This window comes from Triturus cristatus, chromosome 1_1, assembly GCF_964204655.1.
Source record: "Triturus cristatus chromosome 1_1, aTriCri1.1, whole genome shotgun sequence".
Classification (NCBI taxonomy): domain Eukaryota; kingdom Metazoa; phylum Chordata; class Amphibia; order Caudata; family Salamandridae; genus Triturus; species Triturus cristatus.
In genome coordinates, this window is record NC_140579.1 from 126,571,336 (window position 1) to 126,593,996 (window position 22,661).

Genomic DNA, 22,661 nt, shown 5'->3' on the forward strand with positions numbered 1-22,661 from the left:
CCTCCCAAAACTGATGCGACAGGACTACGTCCCAAATCTAGTTTCAATCCCCCCAGTGGATCCATGCCCCCTGAAGTCATTACTTTTGAACACCTTGTACTAAAAGATCTACATAAAATACAACAAGAATACAGGTTTACCCCTTTCAATGTGAGCCTAGATGAAAAAAACAGTCTCAAGAGACTCAAAGAAATGGATGACATTGTTATAAAACCATGTGACAAAGGAGGAGGTATAGTCTTAGAGGACAAAACCTCATACGACAACGGGATCCATAGACAGCTTAGCAACACCTCACACTACGAACCCCCGGCACGAAACCCTTTGAGAGAAATCAGCGACCTGATTCTTAATGTGACCAAAAAGGGTTTAGATGAAGGCTACGTTAGCAAGAATTAATTCTTGTTCCTAAATAATTAAACACCACGGACACCAGTACAGTACACCCTACCCAAAATACACAAAAATCTAGAGGTATCACCAGGTAGGCCTATTCTATCCGGCTGCGGCTCAATTCTAGAGCCCCTTGGTAGATACATTGACTACTTCATAAATGGTATGGTACAAGACACCACCACTTATGTTGTGGATACCACTCACTTCATCAATTTGATAGAATCACAACCCTTTAATCCTCAATCAGAACTCTTGGTTACTCTTGACATTGAATCGTTATACACAAACATCCCTCAAGATAGAGGCATAGAAGTCATCAAAAAGCATCTCAACCTCCGTCCCTCCCCACATCAGGTACCTACAGACTTCATCACATCACTCCTGGAAATAGCATTGACCAAAAACGACTTCCTTTTCCAAGAGAAATACTACAGACAATGCAAAGGTACATCTATGGGGGCAGTTTTCGCCCCCAATTTTGCCATTCTGTTTGTAGACGACATTGAGACTAATATCATCCTCAATATGATGAACCCATTCCTTCAAAACATTCCTGTATGGCGCAGATACATAGACAATGTGTTCATGATCTGGGGTGGCACTAACTCTGAACTTGATGCCTTCTGCTCCTGGCTCAACAATGCACAACCTGACCTTAAATTCACCTACAGCTATGACAATACCCAGATTGACTACTTGGATGTCACCATCAAAAATCACAATGGCGAACTTTATACCACCTTGTTCAGAAAGCCTACTGAAAGGAATACCCTCCTCCAATACAGCAGTACATCCCAGGGCACTGAGAGATGGACTACCATATGGCCAGTTCCTCAGAATTAGAAGAAACTGTAAATTCAAAGAAGATTTCTTCTTAGAAGCCGACACACTATGCAAGAAGCTCACTGACAGAGGCTATCCCAAACGCCTAGTAAAACGTTCCATGAAACGGACCTGGTACCCACAACGTGAACACCTGCTTCAGCCCAAAGTCAAAACACCCTTATCCAGAATTACATGTGTGACCACATTTTGTCCTGTGAGTAACAAACTGACGAAAATGATCAAAAACATTGGACAGTGCTAGCGCCACTAAATCTCGCAACAGGAACCCCACTTTTTTCATTTAAAAGAGGTCGCAACATAAAGGACCATTTGGTTAGAGCCTACAAACCTACAAAAAGAGATCAGACTATACACCCCTACCTCAATCTTCCTCCACTGCAAGGGCACTACAAATGTAACAACTGCATGGCATGCAAGTCCACTACTAACACCAAAGTATTTGAATTTGAGAACTCCAAGTATACTTTACAGTCTTTTTCAAATTGCAATTCACAAAATGTAATCTACTGTATTGAGTGTCCATGCAAACTGATGTACATCGGCCAAGCCACACAGAAGATCAAGACAAGAATCGCCCAACACAGGAGCAGAATCCGATGCAAGATCACGACGGCGCCCACTTATATATATATCAAAAGGACACTCTGAAACAGACTTCACTTGGCAGGTCATTGAAACCCTTCACTCCAACTTTAGGGGAGGAAACCAACAACAGATCCTCAACCGATTGGAATGCAAATGGATTTTTAATTGCCGCACTATTCAACATGGTCTCAACTCGATTGATGAATGGCATGCCATTCTATAAACATTTGACTATTCATAGCTGCACATTTTGACCTCAACCACCTGATACCACTATGTACTTCTTGCTTAGTGTTTTCCTAACAGATGTATACACACTTCCTTATGTTTGAACCTCTTGCTACCCATTGGTTCATGTGCCACCCACTGGTTCATGTCTAGTTTATATGTAGCCACAGTAATTGCATATCAGGGAGTACATTGCTAGACTATATGCCTTAACTGATTGTGTTTGGTTTTTAATTCATATAGCAACTACCTCAGTAGGTACAACACATTAGGTTGCTTCAGAATTAATTCTGCTATCATGTGCCTGAAACAGTTGTTGCACACACATTGATATATTTTTTTCTTATGACTCTTTCTTCTCTTTTCTTACTCTGCTGAGTTAGTACTTTTCCCTCATTCCCTTACTTGATTCCTACTGACAGCCATTTCCCTTCAGCATGCTCCCTTGCACACAACCGTTCGCAGGTGCGTGCTAATTAGCTCCGCCCTGCGGCTGGTTTCACAGCTGACACAGCCCTTAATTACTTCCTGGCTCACTCTGTCTCCCTGTCGCACTAAACGTGAACAGCCCAAGCAGCATGACGCGCTGAGCTCCTCTCCCAAGACTTTCCAAATAAGAACTGGGAGTGACTTTAACTGTAAGTACTATGACTGCGCATACCCCTTTACCATCATTTAATATTTACCTTGGAGTTCCTGACCCCTCACCCTCCTTTTGCCCTTAACAGAAACATATCGGCAGCAAATCGTTAAGTGCAACTTATACAGCTGACCCTGCCTTTCAAGTTTACACAGTAAGTGTTTCCTTTCACCAACTTCCTTGCAAGCGCCCTTCACGGATGCACACCAGTTTCTAATTACTTCTCTAACTCCTTTACATCACGTGATATTCTCACGCTCGTACCTTCAGCGAATTAATCTGGGTGAACTCGTCTACCCTCAGCTGTTTTCTGAAGCCCTCAATTGCTCTTCCTTGTGCTACGAGTAATTGCATCAGTAAGTCTACTCTGAGTGTTCTCCCTCTCCCCCCTTCTCTCATTTAGCAGGTTGCTACCCAGCTTCATCTGCGCTCTCAACTCTACCTTCCTACTAGCGCGAATTATTCCTTGTACTCCCACCTATGCTTGCGTATTCACATGCAGCATTTTCACCATTACTGGTCTTTTGCTTCTGAATCGCTACTATTTAACTTCTCTTTTCCGCCATTTAAATACTTCCACCACTTGTAATTTACATCGTTGACTTTCGCTTCCGAATTGCCTTTAAATCATGTCTTTCACTTCTGTAATTGTCTTAATTCATGTATTTCCACACCTACCTTGACCCCTAGGCATGGCTAGTTACATGATATACAGAATAATTCAGGATTAATATATATTTATATATGTCATTATGTTTTTTATAAAAAGGAGCCTCTGATTGTATTAATTATACCACATGTAGGGATCAAACTATAGCTTATTTATTTGCCCGTTTTTCCTCATTTTAGATTCAGCTTGCTCACCCGTTATATGTCCTGATGATGATCTCGAACAGTTGAGATCAAAACGCCGTTGACCCTTTACAACAAAACTCTTCCTATTCTATAAAGTTGCTTGAGGAGTTTTACACTATTGTTGTCAATGCGATGCCGTTATTTTAAACTTCACCATCACTCTACACGTCACGCCTCTTTCACTTATTGTGCGAGCACCTGAATTCTATTGTTGTGGAAATAAATATTTCACATGAACTGACTTATGTCCCTATGTACATTATTATTTTTTTTGCTCCTTTAAAATAATTAATCTTCAACTCTCTAACCATAAGTGCTCTCCTTAGGATCACTTTATTTTTGGACCTTTTGGCCACACCCGAACCATTGTTTTTTTACCACATGTTCTACGGTCAAGGCACCTGCTAATGTCGTGATTTTGCGGTCAATGGTTCCTCGTTAAAAGAATATAAAGATCTGCTCCTCAGTCCACTCGACAAACTACGTTGCTGAAATGACGCATGTGTGGTTCCTCTCAGCCATCTATCTAAGATCCGTGGCTGAGGTTATAATGCTTAGTGTATTTGAAAATGTTTTCTTCTCTCTCTCCTCTGCATTAGCTTAGTGTATTTTGAAATTGTCTCTTTGTCTCTTCTCTGCATTTCCATTGATCTAAAATATATTTGCATTGTACGAGTTTGTTCTTCATTCCAGAAATGTGTCTTTAAATGCCCAGTCTTTGCTAAGACTCCCAGGCTCATTATTGAATTTTAAAGTGTTTCTTTACACTTCTTGTTGAAGTGGTTTCATGGTAATAAACTACACCAAATCCTGATTCAATTTCTGTCATTTACACGTGTTTTTTTCATATTAAGTAGAGGCACCCCCTCAAATTAAGCCGCCCTGGTCCAGTGCCCCGAGACCATAGAATGTCACCCTCCAACAATGTTAAAGATGCGTTGTACAATTTCTGTGAAATGGAAAGGGCAGTTTGTCCATACTAGTGCCTGTATCTCAGCCCAAGACCTTGCAACCTGGAGATCATACGTTTCTCTGGAGGAGGTTAAGTGCACGGTATTCTGTAAAATCATGGCTTTCATTCGGCTCAGAGTATCAAACCGTATAAAGGAAACATTCAACGAAGGCCATAACGGCGCCTCCCTGACTGTATGGGTCGGTGGAAACAGTACTTGCATACAACAGGTAACCCTGGAGTTTACTGTGACAAGATATGCGATGCCCGGAAGCATCCCACAACAACCTTGATCATTCAGCATCAAGTAACTCCCATTGGAAAGTTACTTGAATACTGCATTAATCACGGCAGCTGGCGGACGTTTCAGGTGACAGGATAAGTTAGCAACTGAACCATTACAGGCCCTGTGCAACATGATATCTGGGCAAATGAGAGATCCACTCAAAGCGTTCTTGCAGTCGGTACCGCTAAGAAACACTTCCATGTCCCCATTCCTACATTGAAGTCTGTATGGTAACTCCCAAGATTCTTTGGTGAATTCCCTACCCATCGCTTCATGTCTGCCCGCCTGTTGTTGTTCAAGGCAGTACTGAAAATGGAAAGTTGTGACCGGTAGTGTTATATGGCCATGGATTAACCATTCTGAGGATGGCGACTCAGCCTCAGTAAAAGGTAATTTGTCCAGTTTATCAATATGCAGCATTGTATATTTTGCTCCCATTTGTGCCATTGCTATCTGTTTTTCTGTTAGATTATATGCAGAAAAGTGTGACGTACTGTTGATAAATAGCCAAGGAACGTAACCAGCGCACAATGATTGCAGCACCTAGCTTAACAGCATAATAGAAAGTAACTGGGATTGTCCGTGCTGTAGTATGGACAAGTCTTGTTCTAGTATATCTACAGCAGAAGATACAATGTTGCCCAGTGAATAAATCCTGGATGTTAATGTAGTCATACAATTGTCAACTACAGCTAACGCTTTTTCTAGGTTAATTCTAGTTCACAAAGTCTCTCTGCAGCTTCTTGTTGAGAGATTTTCCAGATTTCATTATAGACAGCGTAATAGAAACGTTTCTGACATGGCTTTCGGGGACCTAATAAAGAATCCCTTAGATCCACTCCATCTGAGAGTAAGGATAAGTGCTTCTTCACCTGAGACAGTGTTGAGGTTTTTAGCCAATCGAGGCACAACTTCCCAAAACTGTATGATGTCATCACCCCCGGATGCCCCCATGTGATTCACATGGGGGCCGCTCAGCGTAGCCCCCATGTGAATCCAGGACAGCTCTGCAGATTCAGCGTCCAATTAAAACACTCAATGATCCACTTACACATGCTCTTACACCCCCATACTACTACCCATACACCCACTCGCACACCCATACAGCCACTCACAAACCTGGTTACATGCCCACACAAGCACTCACATACTGATAGGGAGATCCACACACCCAGTCAGTCACATAGTCACTCACTCACTTACACATGCATCCAGGCTGTCACACATCCACTCAGAAACCTATCTAGCCACTGGCGCACCCACTCACAGATTCACAAAACTATTCATACACCCACTTACAGACCCACACAATTAATCACATACCCACTCACAGACCCATACAACCAGTCACACACTGACTTACAGACCCCATAGACACTTACACACCCACTCACACACCCAACCAGCAGCTCACTCACCCACTGCTAGTCACTCACACACACATACAGCCATTGACATCTACTCACACACTCAAAATAAACACTCACACACCCTTTCATAGACCGATACAATCAATCACATACCCACTCACAGACCCACACAACCACTCGCACACCCAAACAGCAACTTACACAGCCACTCACAGACCCACAAAACCATTACTATACTCACAGATCCATACAGCCACTCATATACCCACTCACACACCCGTTCACACACTCATACACCCACACAGTCACTACACCCATACAATCACTCACACATCCACTCACAGACCCACAAAATCACAACTACACCCACTTACAGTCCCAAGCAGCCACTCACCCACCCATGCTCTCACATACCTGTTCACAGTCACACCCATCCAGCCACTAACACACTCACTCACAGACTCACAAAAGCATTCACACACCCACTGACAGACCTACACAATACATCACATACCCACTCACACACCTTCACAGCCACTCACACACTCTTTCAGCCCCTCGGACAGTCTGTGAGACCTCATAAAACCACTCACACACCTACTCACTTAGCCACTTACACACTGGCAAACCCACTTTGGAAGCCCCCCTTACTTGGCCCCTGTTTGACAGATCACCCTGAATTTTACACGCACAAGCTAGACAAAAAAGAGCACTTCTTATGGACCTAATTTAAACTACCCAGTGGCGACTGCCTCTGGTAATATATATATTCACTGAAAAAACCAAAGGTTACAGGGACGTTATAGGTAGGTTCAGATTTTACATGCCATTGAAATTCAGCCGCTATAGTTATCTGAGCTAACTATAACTTACGCAATGCACAGCTTATGACCTCACATATTACATTATTCATTGTTGGGCCTGGCCCTTTTTGCATGGTTATCCCCAAATATTTTGCCTTCTTCCTCCAACTTGTTCTGACCTGTTTTTGCTGGTTTTAGGACTCTGTGCATTTTACCACTACTGACCAGTGCTAAAGTGCAAGTGCCCCCTTTCTAAATTGTATTGGTGATTGGTTTCTCTATGATTGGCATATTTGATTTACTAGTAAGTTCCTAGTACAGTGCACCAGGGGTACCCAGGGCTGCAAATCAAAAAATTCTAGTGGGTCTACAGCACTGATTGTGCCACCCACATGAGTAGCTCTGAAAACATGTCTCAGACTTGCCACTGCAGTGTCCATGTGTGCAGTCTTAAACTACTATTTCAGCCTGGCAAGTGCACCCATTTGCCAGGCCTGAACCTTCCCTTTTACTACATGCAAGTCACGCCTATGGTTGGCACAAGGCAGCCCCATGGGCAGGGTTCAGTGTATTTAAAAGGTAGGACATGTGCTGTGCTTTATATGTCCAAATAGTGAAATACTGCCAATTTAGTATTTTTACTATTGCAAGGGCTAGCACTCCCATAGGGTAACATTGGATTCGCCTTGACACATCTTTTAAGTGTAATTTCCCAATGGGAGCAGATCAAGATTTGGAGTTTGGGGTTTCTGAACTCACAATTTAAAAATACATATTTAGGTGAAGTTGGCTTTTAGATTGCATCTTTGAAAATGCCACTTTTAGAAAGTGAAAGGAACAAATGATGGACGGAATGCTTAACAATGCAAACATTCACCCCAGTCACAAAGATCTAGGTTTCATCCATCATTTTTTGCTCACCTCGCCACCCTAATTTAGACCTAGCCATATGCAAATCAGTCTTGACCCTGTTGCTCATGGGAACAAACCAGCCCAAACTGACAAGCCAGGTCCTCCTTGGACCGGAAACAAGCATCCTGGGATCAGTTTCGGAGCATCACCCCTCATCAGCCAGGCTAGCTTGAATCCAGTGGGGCAGTGGGTGAATAAGGCTTAAACAGTAGTATATAAGCACAAGGTCAGTACTAAAATGTGCGTTTTCATATAAGCGTATTGATTTATCATCTGTTGGTTGGCATATCATTGAAACTTGTCAGGCATTCAAGAAAGAGTGTATATTTATTGGTTAAATACATGTGGTATTATACTAGTTACGGCTTTGTTTTTTCACAAATCCCAGAAGAAATGTGGATAAATACAGATAAAATTAGGGAAAAATAAAAAGGGATAGAAACAGACGAATACTGGATAATGAACTGAAATTTGACCTTTGCCCTGTAGTAATAAATGTATGAATATAGGTTTATTAAAACAGTTGCTTTTCATAACATGTTTGGGCCACATTCATTCTCACTTCCATGGCATGCAATACGTGTTGTGCTGTTTGACGAATCTGCATTTAAGATCACATAAAATATGTATCACATTTTGGGGTCAGCATGCCAAGCATTGTGCAGATTTATCAACTGGGGAAGAAATAAAAGCGGAAGGGGCTTTAAAAAGCGACATTTCCCATTTTAACTTCCATAGAAATATTTGCACTGCACTATAGAAAAAAAAAAAAAATTAGCAGAAGTTCACCACACTCTTGGCGTGAAACTAGAAATGTACTTATGGACATGTTTTAGCAAAGTGAGGGCTTCCTTATTCAAAGGCTGATGTAATCAGAACCACTTGAGTTAATACTAACGCTTGCAATTTATGGCACTCGCACCATTTCACAGCGAGTGTTGCTGGTGTCATTCCATAATTACCACTAGAGGCTTAATTCCACAGTGAACATTGTCGGCCTATGCTATGCTGTACAGTGAGCTCCACAGTCTCAAATGTGCATTTAGAGTGAGCATCACAAGCGTCATTCTAATGAGAAGCACTGGCCTCATTCACAAAAGGCTTCACAGGATTCATTCGTGGGGGACGCTGCAAGCTTCATTCAAGAACCAAGGACCTCAATTTTATTGAGGCACCCCAGAACATTCAGTGAGCACAGTAGGGCCCCTAGAGACTTCCACATACCTCATTTGACAAGTAATTCCATAGGCCTCTTCTCACAGTAAGCACCATAGGTTTCAGTCCACAGCAGGCACTAAAGTCCTCATTCCAGTAAGTACCAAAAGTACCACGAGTCTCATTCCTAAGCGAGCACAAGGACCCCCAACAAGCATTACACTTCGTGGTTACCTTTCACGCTGACGGAGATTCCCATGGTCGCCTCTCTCAAAGAGCACTTCTTCTTCCACTTGCCGTCGTCAATGCTGTAGAGCTCCACCACTTTCAGGGGCATCTGGTTTTCCCCCACCCCTCCGATCACCATAATGCGCTTACCCAGGGCAGCCACTGCCACGCCAGCCCTTGGAGTGGGCATGCGGGGCAAGGAGTTCCACTGGTTGGCCTCCGGAGAGTAGACTTCAAAAGAGTCCATGGGTTGCCCATTGTCTCTGCAGCCCCCGATGGCATAGATCTGCCCTCCAGCTTCCACCAGTGAGCAGTAGACCCTCTTGCTCTGTAACGGGGCCAGGGTCTGCCAATGGAAGTCTTTGGCACTGGCCAGGTCCATCATATGTCAAGATATGGTCAACCAGGGGCAGCTCCCGCCTTCTGCAGCACCACTAAGAAAAAAAGAAAGACTCATCAGAGCAGAGAACTTGCAGAACAATTGTTTAATGGAGACATGGTTACTGGCACAAAATCTGTTTAAGAACCAGACTACCTGCAAAGGTACTGTCTGATCAAGCCCAAATTCTGGCATATGAACTAGCTCCTGAGGGTCTGGTTACTAGCACAATACCCATCTGAGAGAGACATGGTTAATACAAAAATACCAGTCGGCAGAAGGTAGTAATGCTGACACAACAGATGGCTGATGGGACCAACTTCCTAGCACAACAGCTGCCTGGTGGATCTGGTTTACTAGCACAGTAGCTGGAGATGAGAGCTGGAATACTGGTACCACAATGGATGATGGGATCTGCCCCAAGCTCACCAACTGGCTAAAGAGATCAAGTCCCTAGCTCAATAGCTGCTTAATTGGATCTTCTACCATAATAATAGGGCTCTGTGGTTTCCCAGAAATCATTTCAGATGGAATTTTAAAATGTAAGCGTATAGGAGATCCACAGACTCCATGCGTGCAGTTTAGAGAAGGCACTTATTTGCCACTTTCTTTCACCAAACATGACTTTATCTTATATGTTAACAGACTCGTATTTACAAGTAGAACGAATACAAGGTGCACATTTCATAGATCAAAGTGAAGGCAGTATGGTGTAAAATAAGGGTCAGGGTGGGGTAGATGTCAGGAAGGTGTAAGGCAGCCCCTGTCGAAGAAGCTTTCATTATCCTATTACAAAATTCAGTCAAGCCCTTTATAGTCATTGAGGTTTCAACCCTGTTGATAACCGCCTATGGGTATCATCAGGACAAGCAGTCATCGGTCTGCTAACTTGTGTCTAAGTGGCCAATGACGCCATTTAGTATGAATATAAGTGTGTACAAGACCTGGAATGATCCCTAGCTCAATAACAGACCAATGAGTCCTGATTACGGGCACCATTAATACTCAAATCAAAATTTACTTTATTCGATTTCATGACAGAAGAAATCATAAAAGTGCATAGCAGCAATCATGAATATACACATGGGAACAAACCGATAATCACATACAAAAATATATTACTATAAAAGAGAACAATTAATCACAAGAATTCATAGATAATTTACCATGGTCTATGTTTAAAAATGTAATCTAAAAAGTTTATAAAAGGTTTTAAAATGTAACAAAAATTACAGAAATTACATTGTAGCCCGGGACCCAATAATCGCCTTCAAATAAGTCGTAACAGCCAGGGTAGATGCCGGTGTTTACAACATCTGTAATCTTAAAAATGCTACCCTGCAGTATCTAATATTCCAACTTTTAAGAATCGGTCTAAGGTACATCTGCCTGGGTATGGAAAAAAATGTACAGAATAAAGTGCAGTGCATTGTTGATTGTAATGAAACATTAATACTCAAATGAGTGAAGAATAGGGGCAGAAAAACTGTCTGATGGGGACTCACCACTGACTCCATGGCTGATGAAGCATTACTAGGGAGACATTGTTTTTGGCACAATAACTATGTGATGGAGGCATTTAAGCCTTATCGCTATCTCGGTTGTACAAAGTCATCTTGGGTAGCACAAAGATAGTCTATGTGCATCTTAAAGTTCTAATAACGAAAACGTGTCATACTCTTTGACCTTCCTTTCTTGAAGAAACACATAAATGTAGTGTGATAATATATGCTACCCCTTTACTGCACTAATCTTAACGGGGGGAAAAAATTACATATTACACTCTGCATTTATGGTTTATACCATGGCATTTTTCGTGTGCATTTGATTTAACAAAAGGCATTTAACAAAAACCAGGATGAAAGAAGTTACATTTTTTTCAGTAAGCTAAAATCACACTGGACAGATGTAGCACTATTAGTAGAGTTGTTTCAGTGTGTATAGTTATATGCAATCTGGTAACCAGTGAAGGGTGTTTTCTCGTCGCTTTTACTGTACTGTGGTAATATACGTGAATTTCACCTTTGTACTGTAGTATTAAATGCGTGAATTCGCGATTATTATTATTAGTACCGTTTTTCCCAATAACACATTTATTTTCAGTGACATAGAATTCATATATTTATGCTATGTCGGTGTAAATTAATATGCCGAATATAAATTAATGTGGCCTAATAACACAATTTACATGGAGGAAATGTCTGAATAATCACACGTTTATTTACACGTCCACCTACAGTCCCTTAGCACCACAAACTGGCGTACCTCTGAGTGCAGCTGGATGGAAGTGATGAGGGCAGGCCGAGGCAACGTCACGGGTGGAACTTTGTGTCACGTTCTAACAATGAGGGTATTCGTGGCGGGGTGGTTCCTGGTCGCAAAACGTGCTCTCCATAGGGCTGCTATTCTGCCGCCCTTGCATGGAAGTGGGCGCAAAAAAGTAGGGGAACTGTGGGTGGAGAATCAGAGGGCGGGAATAACCCGAGGATGGGGTCAGTGGGCGGAGTTAGAGGTGTGGCCAGGATTGGCAAAACATCCCAATTTTTAGTATTTGTTTGGCATTTCACTGACCAGTTACAGCTTATTATGTCATGTAATTCAACCAATGGATACACATGATTATTTAACGATTAATATGAGTTATTGACATTAAAATAAATTCACAAAGAGGGATATGTTTCTAATCACAGAATGTCCCAAATATGCTTAAAAATGGAAGCACAAGCCATTTGTTTCCGAGCCATGGAGTTTCTGTCGTCAGCAATATACATAGCGACAATCAATTTTACGTGTGAAAATCACTGTATAGGAAATGTTACATAAGACAAAGGACTACAAGATGTAGGAGTCACAGGACAACCATATTAGTAGGCAGTATAGTTTAATAGTGATTGATCTGTAGAAACTCAAACTCAGAGTTTAAAACTTAATACCATGATTGGGGGTTCTTTTTAATAATCATTATTGATTTCTATCCAAATGAACACTTTTTGCAACATTAGGATAATCATAGGCTTAGGGAAAAAACCATAAAGCTCTAGTTTATACCTTGCAGTTTGTATGCAGCTCTTAGATGAAAGTTAATAGTTCACTGTTCTTTGTTAGGATTTTAACATATAAACTGCAAGTATAAAAAGGATCTTACTGACAAAATTAGTAACCCACTGACCTATTTTAAATATGTGCACTTTGTGATGGGCAAGGTACATTTTCTTTGCAGCAGGCACATTAACCCTCTGCGCTATCTTTCCATGAGTCAAAACTTCCACTACACAAAACTCCGATCTCTCTCTAGGAAGAAGTTTAATCACCCAAGTTAGCATGAAATATTTATTATTGCCAAAAATTGTTGCAGGCCAGGAAGGAGGCAGCAAGTGCTTTTAAAACCATAATTTACAACGCCCCCACTCAAAGTCAGCACCCGTTGCAGTCACACCGGTCGCACCGCCCTAGAGCCGGCTCTTCTCAGGGTCCTGTGACCTCAGTGACAGTCACTGTTGCTCTAGGGCACGGGTACTCATAGTACGGCCCGCGGGCCGCCTGCTTCCCGGCAAGCCTTCCTTGGTGGCCCGCGGACGTGGCAGACATCGTACCCGTGTTTAAAAAAAAAAAATGAGTGTTCCTAAACACTGCCGGTTGCACCAGTGCGACTCCGACTCTGCTCTATGGGGGCCGGGCGGTTCCAGGGATAATCAGAGGGGAGCTGCGGGGCTTAAGAAGAGGTGAAGTACAACAATTAACATGCAAATGGTCTTTTAAAGACCTGTGAAGTGTTCGGTGCGGCTGTTGGTGTGCCCGGGAAGCTGTCTCAGCCGGCTGACACACACGCAGGGGGAGAAGACAGAGGATGACAGAGGGAGGTAATGGGAGGGAGGGAGAGGGAGGGAGGGAAAAGGAGGGAGGTAGGGGGAGACAGAGGGAGGGAGACAGAGGGAGAGGGAGATAGAGAGAGGGAGATAGAGAGAGGGAGACAGAGAGAGGGAGACCGAGGGAGGGAGACCGAGGGAGGGAGACCGAGGGAGGGAGACCGAGGGTGACAGACAAAAAGAGGGAGCCAAAGGGAGGGAGACAGAGGGAGGGAGACAGAGGGAGAAGGAGGGAGAGAGAGGGAGACAGAGGGAGTGAGAGAGAGGGTGACAGAGGGAGGGAAAGGGAGGGAGACTGAGAGAGAGAGGGAGACAGAGAGAGGGAGACAGAGAGGGAAAGATAGAGAGGGAGACAGAAGAAGACAGAGAGAGGGATCCAGAAGAAGACAGAGAGAGGGAGTCAGGGGGAGACAGAGGAAGGGAGAGGGAGACAGAGAGGGAGACAGAGAGAGGGAGACAGAGGGACGGAGACCGAGGGAAGGAGACCGAGGGAAGGAGGGAGACAGAGGGACGGAGACAGAGGGAAGGAGACAGAGGGAAGGAGACAGAGGGAGACAGAAGGAGGGAGGGAGACAGAGGGAGAGAGGGAGGGAGACAGATGGAGGGCGACAGAGGGAGGGAGGAGGGCGACAGAGGGAGGGAGACAGATAGAGGGAGACAGAGGGAGGGAGACAGACAGACAGACAGAGGGAGACAGAGTGATGGAGACAGACAGACAGAGGGAAGGAGACAGAGAGAGACAGAGAGAGGGAGAGTGAGGGAGAGAGAGACATATATACATATATACATATATATATATATATATATCATCTACTGGCGTTCGCCAGTAGATAGTTATAGTTAGGACCGAGTTCCCATAGGAAATCTGAAAATTCCATTTTGAATAACTTTGGCGCCGGTTGACGAATCCTCGCGAAATTTTCATAACTAATGGGGCGCTCCGCTCAGCTCCTACCCTGAAAGTCTCGGGGTGATTCGTCAAGAAGGGGCTGAGAAAAAAGGGGGGTCCCAGAACGCATTTTCCCCATGCATTTTCCCATAGGACCTTTAGTCGAAGGTACAGCCAGAACGGCTGAACAGAATTACTTGAAATTTGGCAAAGAGGTAGTCCTCAGGTCAGGCATGTGTCTTTTGCATATATGGTGTCAATCTGTTCAGTAGTTCCTGAGAAAATTGCAGTTAAAAGTACATAAATATCTATATGCGCGCACTGTGCGCGAGCGTAATTCTGATTGGTGGTTAGATGTCAGTCAACATTCGAATCGGTCGAAATCAGGAAGTGTCGGACGCCATTTTGTGTGTGGCAGTGAAAAAGAAAGGTGGAGAACGTGAAAAGGGGGCAGGGTAGAGAGTTCCTGACCCCCTAGCCTTTGTCAGGGGGTCCCTGAAGGACCCTGAAGGGTGAAAAAAACATTTTTATTTTTTTTAAAATCGCGGGGTGCGCGCACCGTGCACGCACGGTGTGCGCACGGTGAAAAACCCATAAAAAAACATTTTAAACTGTTTATAAGTTTATAGAAGATATTAACTATGCTGTTCAACTTTATCCAAATTTAAAAAAAAAAGAGCTGAGCCATTCCATATTACAGGATACAGTCAATCTATAACTATATACATAGGTAGTTTATTGTAAAATAAATATATAAAAAATATAATAATACATACATAAATTAGCATTTAAAAAACCTTACAAATTCACTAAAAAAAACATAGGTTTCACACACGTTATAGTTAGAAATTAGCATTTAAAAAACCTTGCAAATTCACTGAAAAAAGCATAGGTTTCACACATGTTATAGTTAGCTGGACATTTCACTCGTAAAAAACCATTGAAATTCCCCCGTTATAGTTAGTTCAGCTAACTATAACTCGCGCGACCGCAATCCACTGCTGATGACGTCACATATTACATCACTCATGACATGGTCAGTGACATCACTGATGACATCACTGATGACATCATCCAGTGAATATGTGTCTTTCTGAAAAATAAATATTTTTTATATATGTATATCTAAAGGTTAATGGAAGAATAAATGGGTAAATAAGTGTCTAAATGGATGTTTTTTTTGGTGAAATTAATTGTATAACTGACTTATTAACAGTATCTTAGTGAATACAGTGATGTAATATGTGACATCATCAGCAGTGGATTGCGGTCGCGCAAGTTATAGTTAGCTGAACTAACTATAACGGGGGAATTTCAACGGTTTTTTACGAGTGAAATGTCCAGCTAACTATAACATGTGTGAAACCTATGGTTTTTTCAGTGAATATATATATATATATATATATATATATATATATATTCACTGAAAAAACCATAGGTTTCACACACGTTATAGTTAGGAATTAGCATTTAAAACACCTTGCAAATTCACTTAAAAAACCATAGGTTTCACACGTTATAGTTAGCTGGGCATTTCACTCGTGAAAAACCAATGAAATTCCCCCGTTATAGTTAGGTCAGATAACTATAACTCGCGCGACCGCCACTCTATCACAAGGATGATGTCATCGGTGATGTCATGAGTAATGCCACTGACCAGGTCATGAGTGATGTAATATGTGACGTCATGAGCACTGGATTGCGGGCGCGCGAGTTATAGTTATCTGACCTAACTATAACAAGGGAATTTCAGTGAAATGCCCAGCTAACTATAACATGTGTGAAACCTATGGTTTTTTAAGTCAATTTGCAAGGTTTTTTAAATGCTAATTCCTAACTATAACGTGTGTGAAACCTATGGTTTTTGCAGTGAATTTGTACGGTTTTTTAAATGCTAATTTATGTATTTATTTATTTATTTTTTTAAGTTTTTTCACCGTGCGCGCCCCGTGCGCGCGCGGTGCGCTTAGCGCACCGCGCAGTCAACGTTACGTAGTTCGCGGAATTTTTCAGTTTCTACCGTGCACGTACGCTACGCGCACTCCGCGATTTTTCGTAAAAAAATTAAAATACATTTTTGCCCTTGGGGGTCCTTCTGGGACCCCCTGACCAAGGCTAGGGGGTCAGGAACTGTCCAGCCTGCCCCCTTTCACGTTATCCACCATTGTTTTTCACCCCCTCAGACTGCGAGAGACAAAATGGCGGCCGACACTTCCTGGTTTCGACCGATTCGAATGTTTACTAAGATCTAACAACCAATCAGAATCGCGCTCGCGCACGGCAGCGTGCGCGTACGGTAAGCTTACGGTACGCGCTCGGAGCGCGCCTATAGATATATATATTGATTTAAATGCTATTTTCTCAGGAAATACTGAACAGATTTACACCAGACCTGCAAAAGGCACATCCCTGACCTGAGGACTACCTCTCTGACAAATGTCAAGTAATTCTGTTCAGCCGTTCGGGCTGCAGCTTGGACTAAAGGTCCTATGGAAAAATGCATGGGGAAAACGCGTTTGGGACCCCCCCTTTTTCTCAGCCCCCGCTTGACGAATCCCCCCGAGACTTTCAGGGAAGGAGCGGAGTGGAGCGCACCACCTATTTTGAAAATTTCGCGAGGATTCGTCAATCGGCGCCAAAGTTATTCAAAATAGAATGTTGCGGATTTCCTATGGAAACACGGTCCTAACTATAACTATCTACTGGCGACCGCCAGTAGATAATATATATATATATATATATATATGTATGCCGGGTCTGGAGGCTCAGTGGACGAAGGCGTACGCTGCAGGGACCTGTGTTTAACCTCATGGTCACAGTTTTTTTGTGGCTCTAGCCCCGTCCCCCTCCCCCACTGACTCCGCCCCCACCAGTGCGGCCTTCGGCCACAAACCACACTGTAAATTTGGCCCCGAGAGAAAGTTTGTGAGTACCCATGCTCTAGGGTCTGCTACTTCGTAGGCCTGCCCACAATACTGGAGGTGAACTTCAGTATGGATTGTGGTGGGCAAGCCTTCAAGGTGAACCCACACTTGCCAATGCTAGGGTCCACCTGCTGGTGCTAAGACACCAGGGCTTTTCCGGTTTTGCAGGGCCTTCTAAGGTCTAGTATTGCAATGTGCTCCCTCAGGAGAGTGGTCTGGGGGACTGTTCATGAAGCCTGAACCTGGTTCCCTAGTTCTAAATTCGGCAGCTCTGCCCCCAGTGCTACATCCACTCCCTCACTGAACACCATACTGCCTCACTGAGAGAAATTCACACTGCCTTCAACTACAATCCAATTTGACCTGCTATAAACAACTGGATGCGACTCAATTCAAATGACGCACAAGGCAAGAGCAATATGCTGCCTAAAGGAAAAAGTAACAACCTCCTGGAAAAAGCAAACACTCATAGGGAATGAAAGATTAAATAAAGCATGTGAAATGTAAGCTGAAACAACATGGTGAACTTAACGCTTTTACATTTATGCAGAATTCAACGAGTATTTTTGCCTGAAAACTACAGGGCCCAGAAAGGACCCATTTCAATGTCCACTGCTTATATGCTTACAAGACGTAAGCAGTATGGTTTAAAAAGTCCACGGGGCATATTATCAAGGACGGCGTTAAAAATTATCGCCCGTTTAGCTGCAGAAAACTGCGGCTAAACGGCGATAATGGGCTTGATAATATGCTCTTGAGAATTCCAATAGAAGCCCATGTTCTGGTGTCAACATGGGCTTCTATTGGAATTCTCTAGGGCATATTAAAGCCCATTATCGCCGCTTTAGCTGGAGTTTTCTGCCGCTAAACCTGCTATAATTTTAACGCCGTCCTTGATAATATGCCCCCCAATTCGTGAACACAAAGCCGCCCTACACATTTTGTTTTCCAATCCACCCATCAACCAGGTATTGCAGTACCTCCAGGTTTGGCGCACTTCCCCACAGGGGGAAAACAGCGCTTCACTGGCAAACTCAGTCAAGTGACGCTAATGTGTTTGGGGTTTGAATAAAACCAATCTGGCCACTTTAAGAACACTCCGTCTTGTGTTTTTTTATTGATTTTTTATATTATGATCCTTTTATCTCCGAGGCTGCACTTTGGAATAGAAAAATGTAAAAATGGCATTTCCAGCAAAAGTTTTCTTTTTTTGCATCCATTTCACAGGGGAACAAATGAACGTCAGGAAGAAAAAGAGGGTGAGAACCATTTGAGTCATGGTTTTCGGTAAGTGAGGAGGAGTTCGACAGAGAGGGAATAGGAGTAAGGAAGAGGGGGGTGAAGGGGGCAGCTACCAGCGGCGGAGCAGAAGCGGACACCAGGCACGCAACACCCATTGGACTCAAAGGGCTTCAGCCCCAAACCCCCGCCCCCCGTCGTGTTTGGTTGCCCAGAATGAGACAGCTTCCCTGGGAACACACACAGCCGCACCCGAGCACTTGACATGTCTTTAAAAGATCATTTGCATGTTAATGAGGCCTTGCTGTTGTTTCACCCCTTCCAAGAGCCCCTGCAGCTCCACTCTGCCTATTGCTTGAAGATTCAGCCCCCCCGAAATTGTTTCTTAGCCCCCCCCCCGAAATCAGCTCCACTCTGCCTAAAGATTCAGCCCCCCCCGAAACATTTTCTTAGCCCCCCCCCCCAAAAAATTTGTCTCTAGTTGCGTCTCTGGCGGACACCTTCCTTGTCTCGTCTGGGCAGGAAGCAAGAGAGGAGACCCCTGCTCCCCGCCCGTCCCCGAACAGCCACTAATTCGGCATTAGCGTTCTCTAAGGCCGTGTATATTTCTGACGTCCCGGGACGCATGTTCAAAATAAAAAAGTAGGGGAACTGAAGCTATAGAATTAAAGAAGTAGGGGCACGCTGTGCCCTGCCATTCCTGCCCACTTCGACCACTGGCTGTAGCCCCTCCACGAGCGGCCATTCACTGCTGCATTCAGTAGCAGCGAATAGAGAGTGGCAGTCCGCCTCCCGCCATCGGCCTCCCAGATACAGTGTGCAGCCCCCTCCGACTAAACTCTGCCGCGACTCCTGGCTTTGGGTGCAGTGAGTGATGACAGCCAGGGGCTCTCTGCATACATAGCGCTGTGTATTGTTTACACTTGAAGAGGATTGTAACAAAGAGGGCTGCAAAGGCAGCTGCTAATTGACCGGAACAAATGCACCGCGAGAAGGGAAGCTGCCACGAAGTAAATGTTTGCAATAGGGTCTCTGTTTACATCAGTTCTGGGAATTATTAGATACGGTTAGGGTCGCTTGCTCTCAGCTTTGAAAATGCACTAAACCATGTTAAATGGCGAGCACTATGTATACACCTCAGCACAAAGGCTTGTGCAAGGGTCCTGCCCATTCGCCAGACTCGCCGCTTGCTCCAATTATGGAGCGCAGAAGAAGATGGAAGAGGGCGCGCGCCGGATGAGACGGAGGCCGCTCGGAGCCAGGGTTACAGGCGATGTGGGAACAGGAGACTAATCATCATGGGGATCAGACACCGTGCTCGGCGTATATGGCCTGGTACTACCTATACCACATCCTCCCTTCTCCAGACCCACATAATATCAAGAACAAGAGTTTAGTTGGAAAAGGGGGTCGTAGATAACACCCGGCCGTATTTATTAACAAAATTAAATCAAACCATGAATAGTTAAAAATTTTCAAAAATTTACGCAGACAATCATATAATTGACATTTGATTACATTTGATATGTACAGATATCAGATGGCTATCCTTAACATAACTCTAATACAAGTTATTCCTATCCGAATCTAAGCATAACATCATTCATAATCATAATGGCAATAATTTTCTGCGTATCCATGTTTGAGCCTACGGCAAGATCAATAACTGGTGTCAGATCCTTATCAATTAAACCCCGCCCTCCCTCCTGAGTGTGCATGCGCAGAGGGTACTCCCCCCCCCCCCCAGTTACCCCCGTATGCTCTGTATACTATCTCCATCTGGGACCCTTGCAGTTCTGCGCCCTTTACTGGTGCCATTGTGCACGTGCGGGGTGGCCAACCAGCCTAGGAAAAGCGTAACTCCCCCCTCCCCGCACCCATACAGCCACAAAGGCTGTAACTGCCCCTGAAGTTCTAGGAGGGACGATTTGTCCCTCCCCCTTGGGCGACCCCATTCTAGTATGGCGCCGCCACCTAAGGACCTTAAATTTACTGCTCACCAATCATGACCTTACCGCCTGACCACGGACTAGCATTAAAATACGACAATTTTTACCTTAAAAAAAGGGGAAAACAAGTTATTTACATATCACAACTTGAAACGAAAAAAGAAGACAATCGTACACTACGCAACCTTTGCTTTAGGGGATGGTGGGTAAATATTAAATTACGACCTAGCGAGGTCGCACTACAGGCTGGGGAGCGCGGAAGGCAAAGAGGAAGATTCCTCTGCTCCCCAGCCTTTTATGGCAACTTCTAGCCCCACAGGGGGGGTGGGGGTGGGGCGCAGCTGGCCACTTGCGTGACCCGGAAGTGATTCCTTTCACTTCCAGGTCACGACCCGGCCCGCCAATGAATGAGGAGGCGCGCCTGTCGCATCACTGCTGTGCGTGACAGGCCCGCCCCCCACTGGTCTTCGGGGGGCGGCAGGACTGCCATATTAGCGGCGGGTCCGATGCCGGCCCCACCTTTCCTATATGGCCTGGTACTACCTATACCCCCTCCTCCCTTGTCCAGACCCACATAATACCAAGAACAAGAGTTTAGTTGGAAAGGGGGTCGTAGATAACCACCAGCCATATTTATTAACAAAATTAAATCAAACAATGAATAGTTTCAATTTTTCAAAAATTCACGCAGGCAATCATATAATTGACATTTGATATGTACAGATATCAGATGGCTATCCTTAACATAACTCTAATACAAGTTACTCCTATCCGAATCTAAGCATAACATCATTCATAATCATAATGGCAATCATTTTCTGCGTATCCATGTTTGAGCCTACGGCAAGGTCAATAACTGGTGTCAGATCCTCATCAATTAAACCCCGCCCTTCCTCCTGAGTGCGCATGCGCAGAGGGCCCGCTCACCGTGAGGGTACTTCCCCCCCCAGTTACCCCCGTATGCTCTGTATACTATCTCCATCAGGGGCCCTTGCAGTTCTGCGCCCTTTACTGGTGCCATTGTGCACGTGCGGGGTGGCCAACCAGCCTAGGAAAAGCGTAACTCCCCCCTCCCCCACACCCATACAGCCACAAAGGCTGTAACTGCCCCTGAAGTTCTAGGAGGGACGATTTGTCCCTCCCCCTTGAGCGACCCCATTCAAGTATGGCGCCGCCCCCTAAGGACCTTAAATTTACTGCTCACCAATCATGACCTTACCGCCACAGGCCAGCAAGTTGCCCGACTATCTGCCCCCCCCCCACCAACATGCTAACTAGGAGGTCATGCCCTGCCATTCAAGCCCGCTAACCATGCCAGCAGCTTCTCCGAGAGGACTGCATTACCCACCGTTGATAAATGGACACCGTCTTTTAAGAAGCACGGGTCCCCCCTGATACACCCGTGGGCGATCGTCTGCAACTGAGGAGACCTAAACAACTTCTCTATCTTGTTGTTGATACGTATTACCGAGTGGTTCAGTGCCCTTACAGACCTTCCCCCCACTCCATTGGCATCTGGGTACCATTTGTGACCATGCTATGGTGCATTCATGGCATGCTTTTGCTAACCAACCCACCTCTGTTATTATGGATTCCACTAGCCCTCTTCTACACAGATTCACCAGATCATTCCCTCCTAGGTGTAAGATAATGATATCTGGACGGGGACCCCTTTTGCTCAGCAAATCCCCTACAAAACCCCTGCACTTACTCAAAGGCCCCGTCTCCCATGGAATGGGACTTTTAAACCGCCCTGTGTATGTAGTTCCCGGACAAGAAAAATGCCTTCAAACGTCTCACATATGAATGGCCTATAATCCAAACCACCTGTGCTCCCGACTCCGGCAGAGGTGCATGTCTTTGCTTCGCTAGTTGAGGATGATCCGACGCCAGTTTCCCCCCTGCGTGACAGGTTCGAGAAACTGTAGAGAATAAGCAGATAAAAGACACGCATCCGTATAGTGTGCACACCCTACTTACAGCATGTGCAGCCGCACATAGCGTTTGTATCAATTGGAGGACCATCTCCCAATTCTCTTTACATTGCTGCTGTGTAACCCCCTTGCTGTTGCCTCAGTTGCAGCCCCTATCCTAAATGAATGGGTTCCAAAGTGCGCAGGATCTAAACCTGTTTGCTGAATTGCCATATCCATGACCCT

General features: G+C 44.4%; 1 protein-coding gene and 1 long non-coding RNA gene across 5 annotated transcripts in view; one reads left to right on the top strand and one right to left on the bottom strand.

Annotated features, from left to right (window-relative positions):
- KLHDC8A (kelch domain containing 8A) overlaps positions 1-22,661 on the bottom strand; it is a 228,369-nt gene that overhangs the window by 134,963 nt on the left and 70,745 nt on the right. For 3 of the 4 annotated variants that reach the window (XM_085614222.1, XM_085614197.1, XM_085614333.1), the window contains exon 2: positions 9,263-9,690. In XM_085614222.1, the coding sequence (XP_085470348.1) occupies positions 9,263-9,641 (379 nt within the window). In that variant the 5' untranslated portion in view covers positions 9,642-9,690. Of the gene's footprint in view, positions 1-9,262; positions 9,691-11,900; positions 12,039-22,661 lie in introns of those variants that run through there. The other variant, XM_085614277.1, reaches the window with a different exon arrangement.
- Positions 2,607-22,661, top strand: part of LOC146869760 (uncharacterized) — a 32,111-nt gene continuing 12,056 nt past the window's right edge. The window contains exons 1-2 of the long non-coding RNA XR_014965590.1: positions 2,607-2,693; positions 2,784-2,849. This is a non-coding gene — a long non-coding RNA (uncharacterized LOC146869760). The remainder of the gene's footprint in view (positions 2,694-2,783; positions 2,850-22,661) is intronic.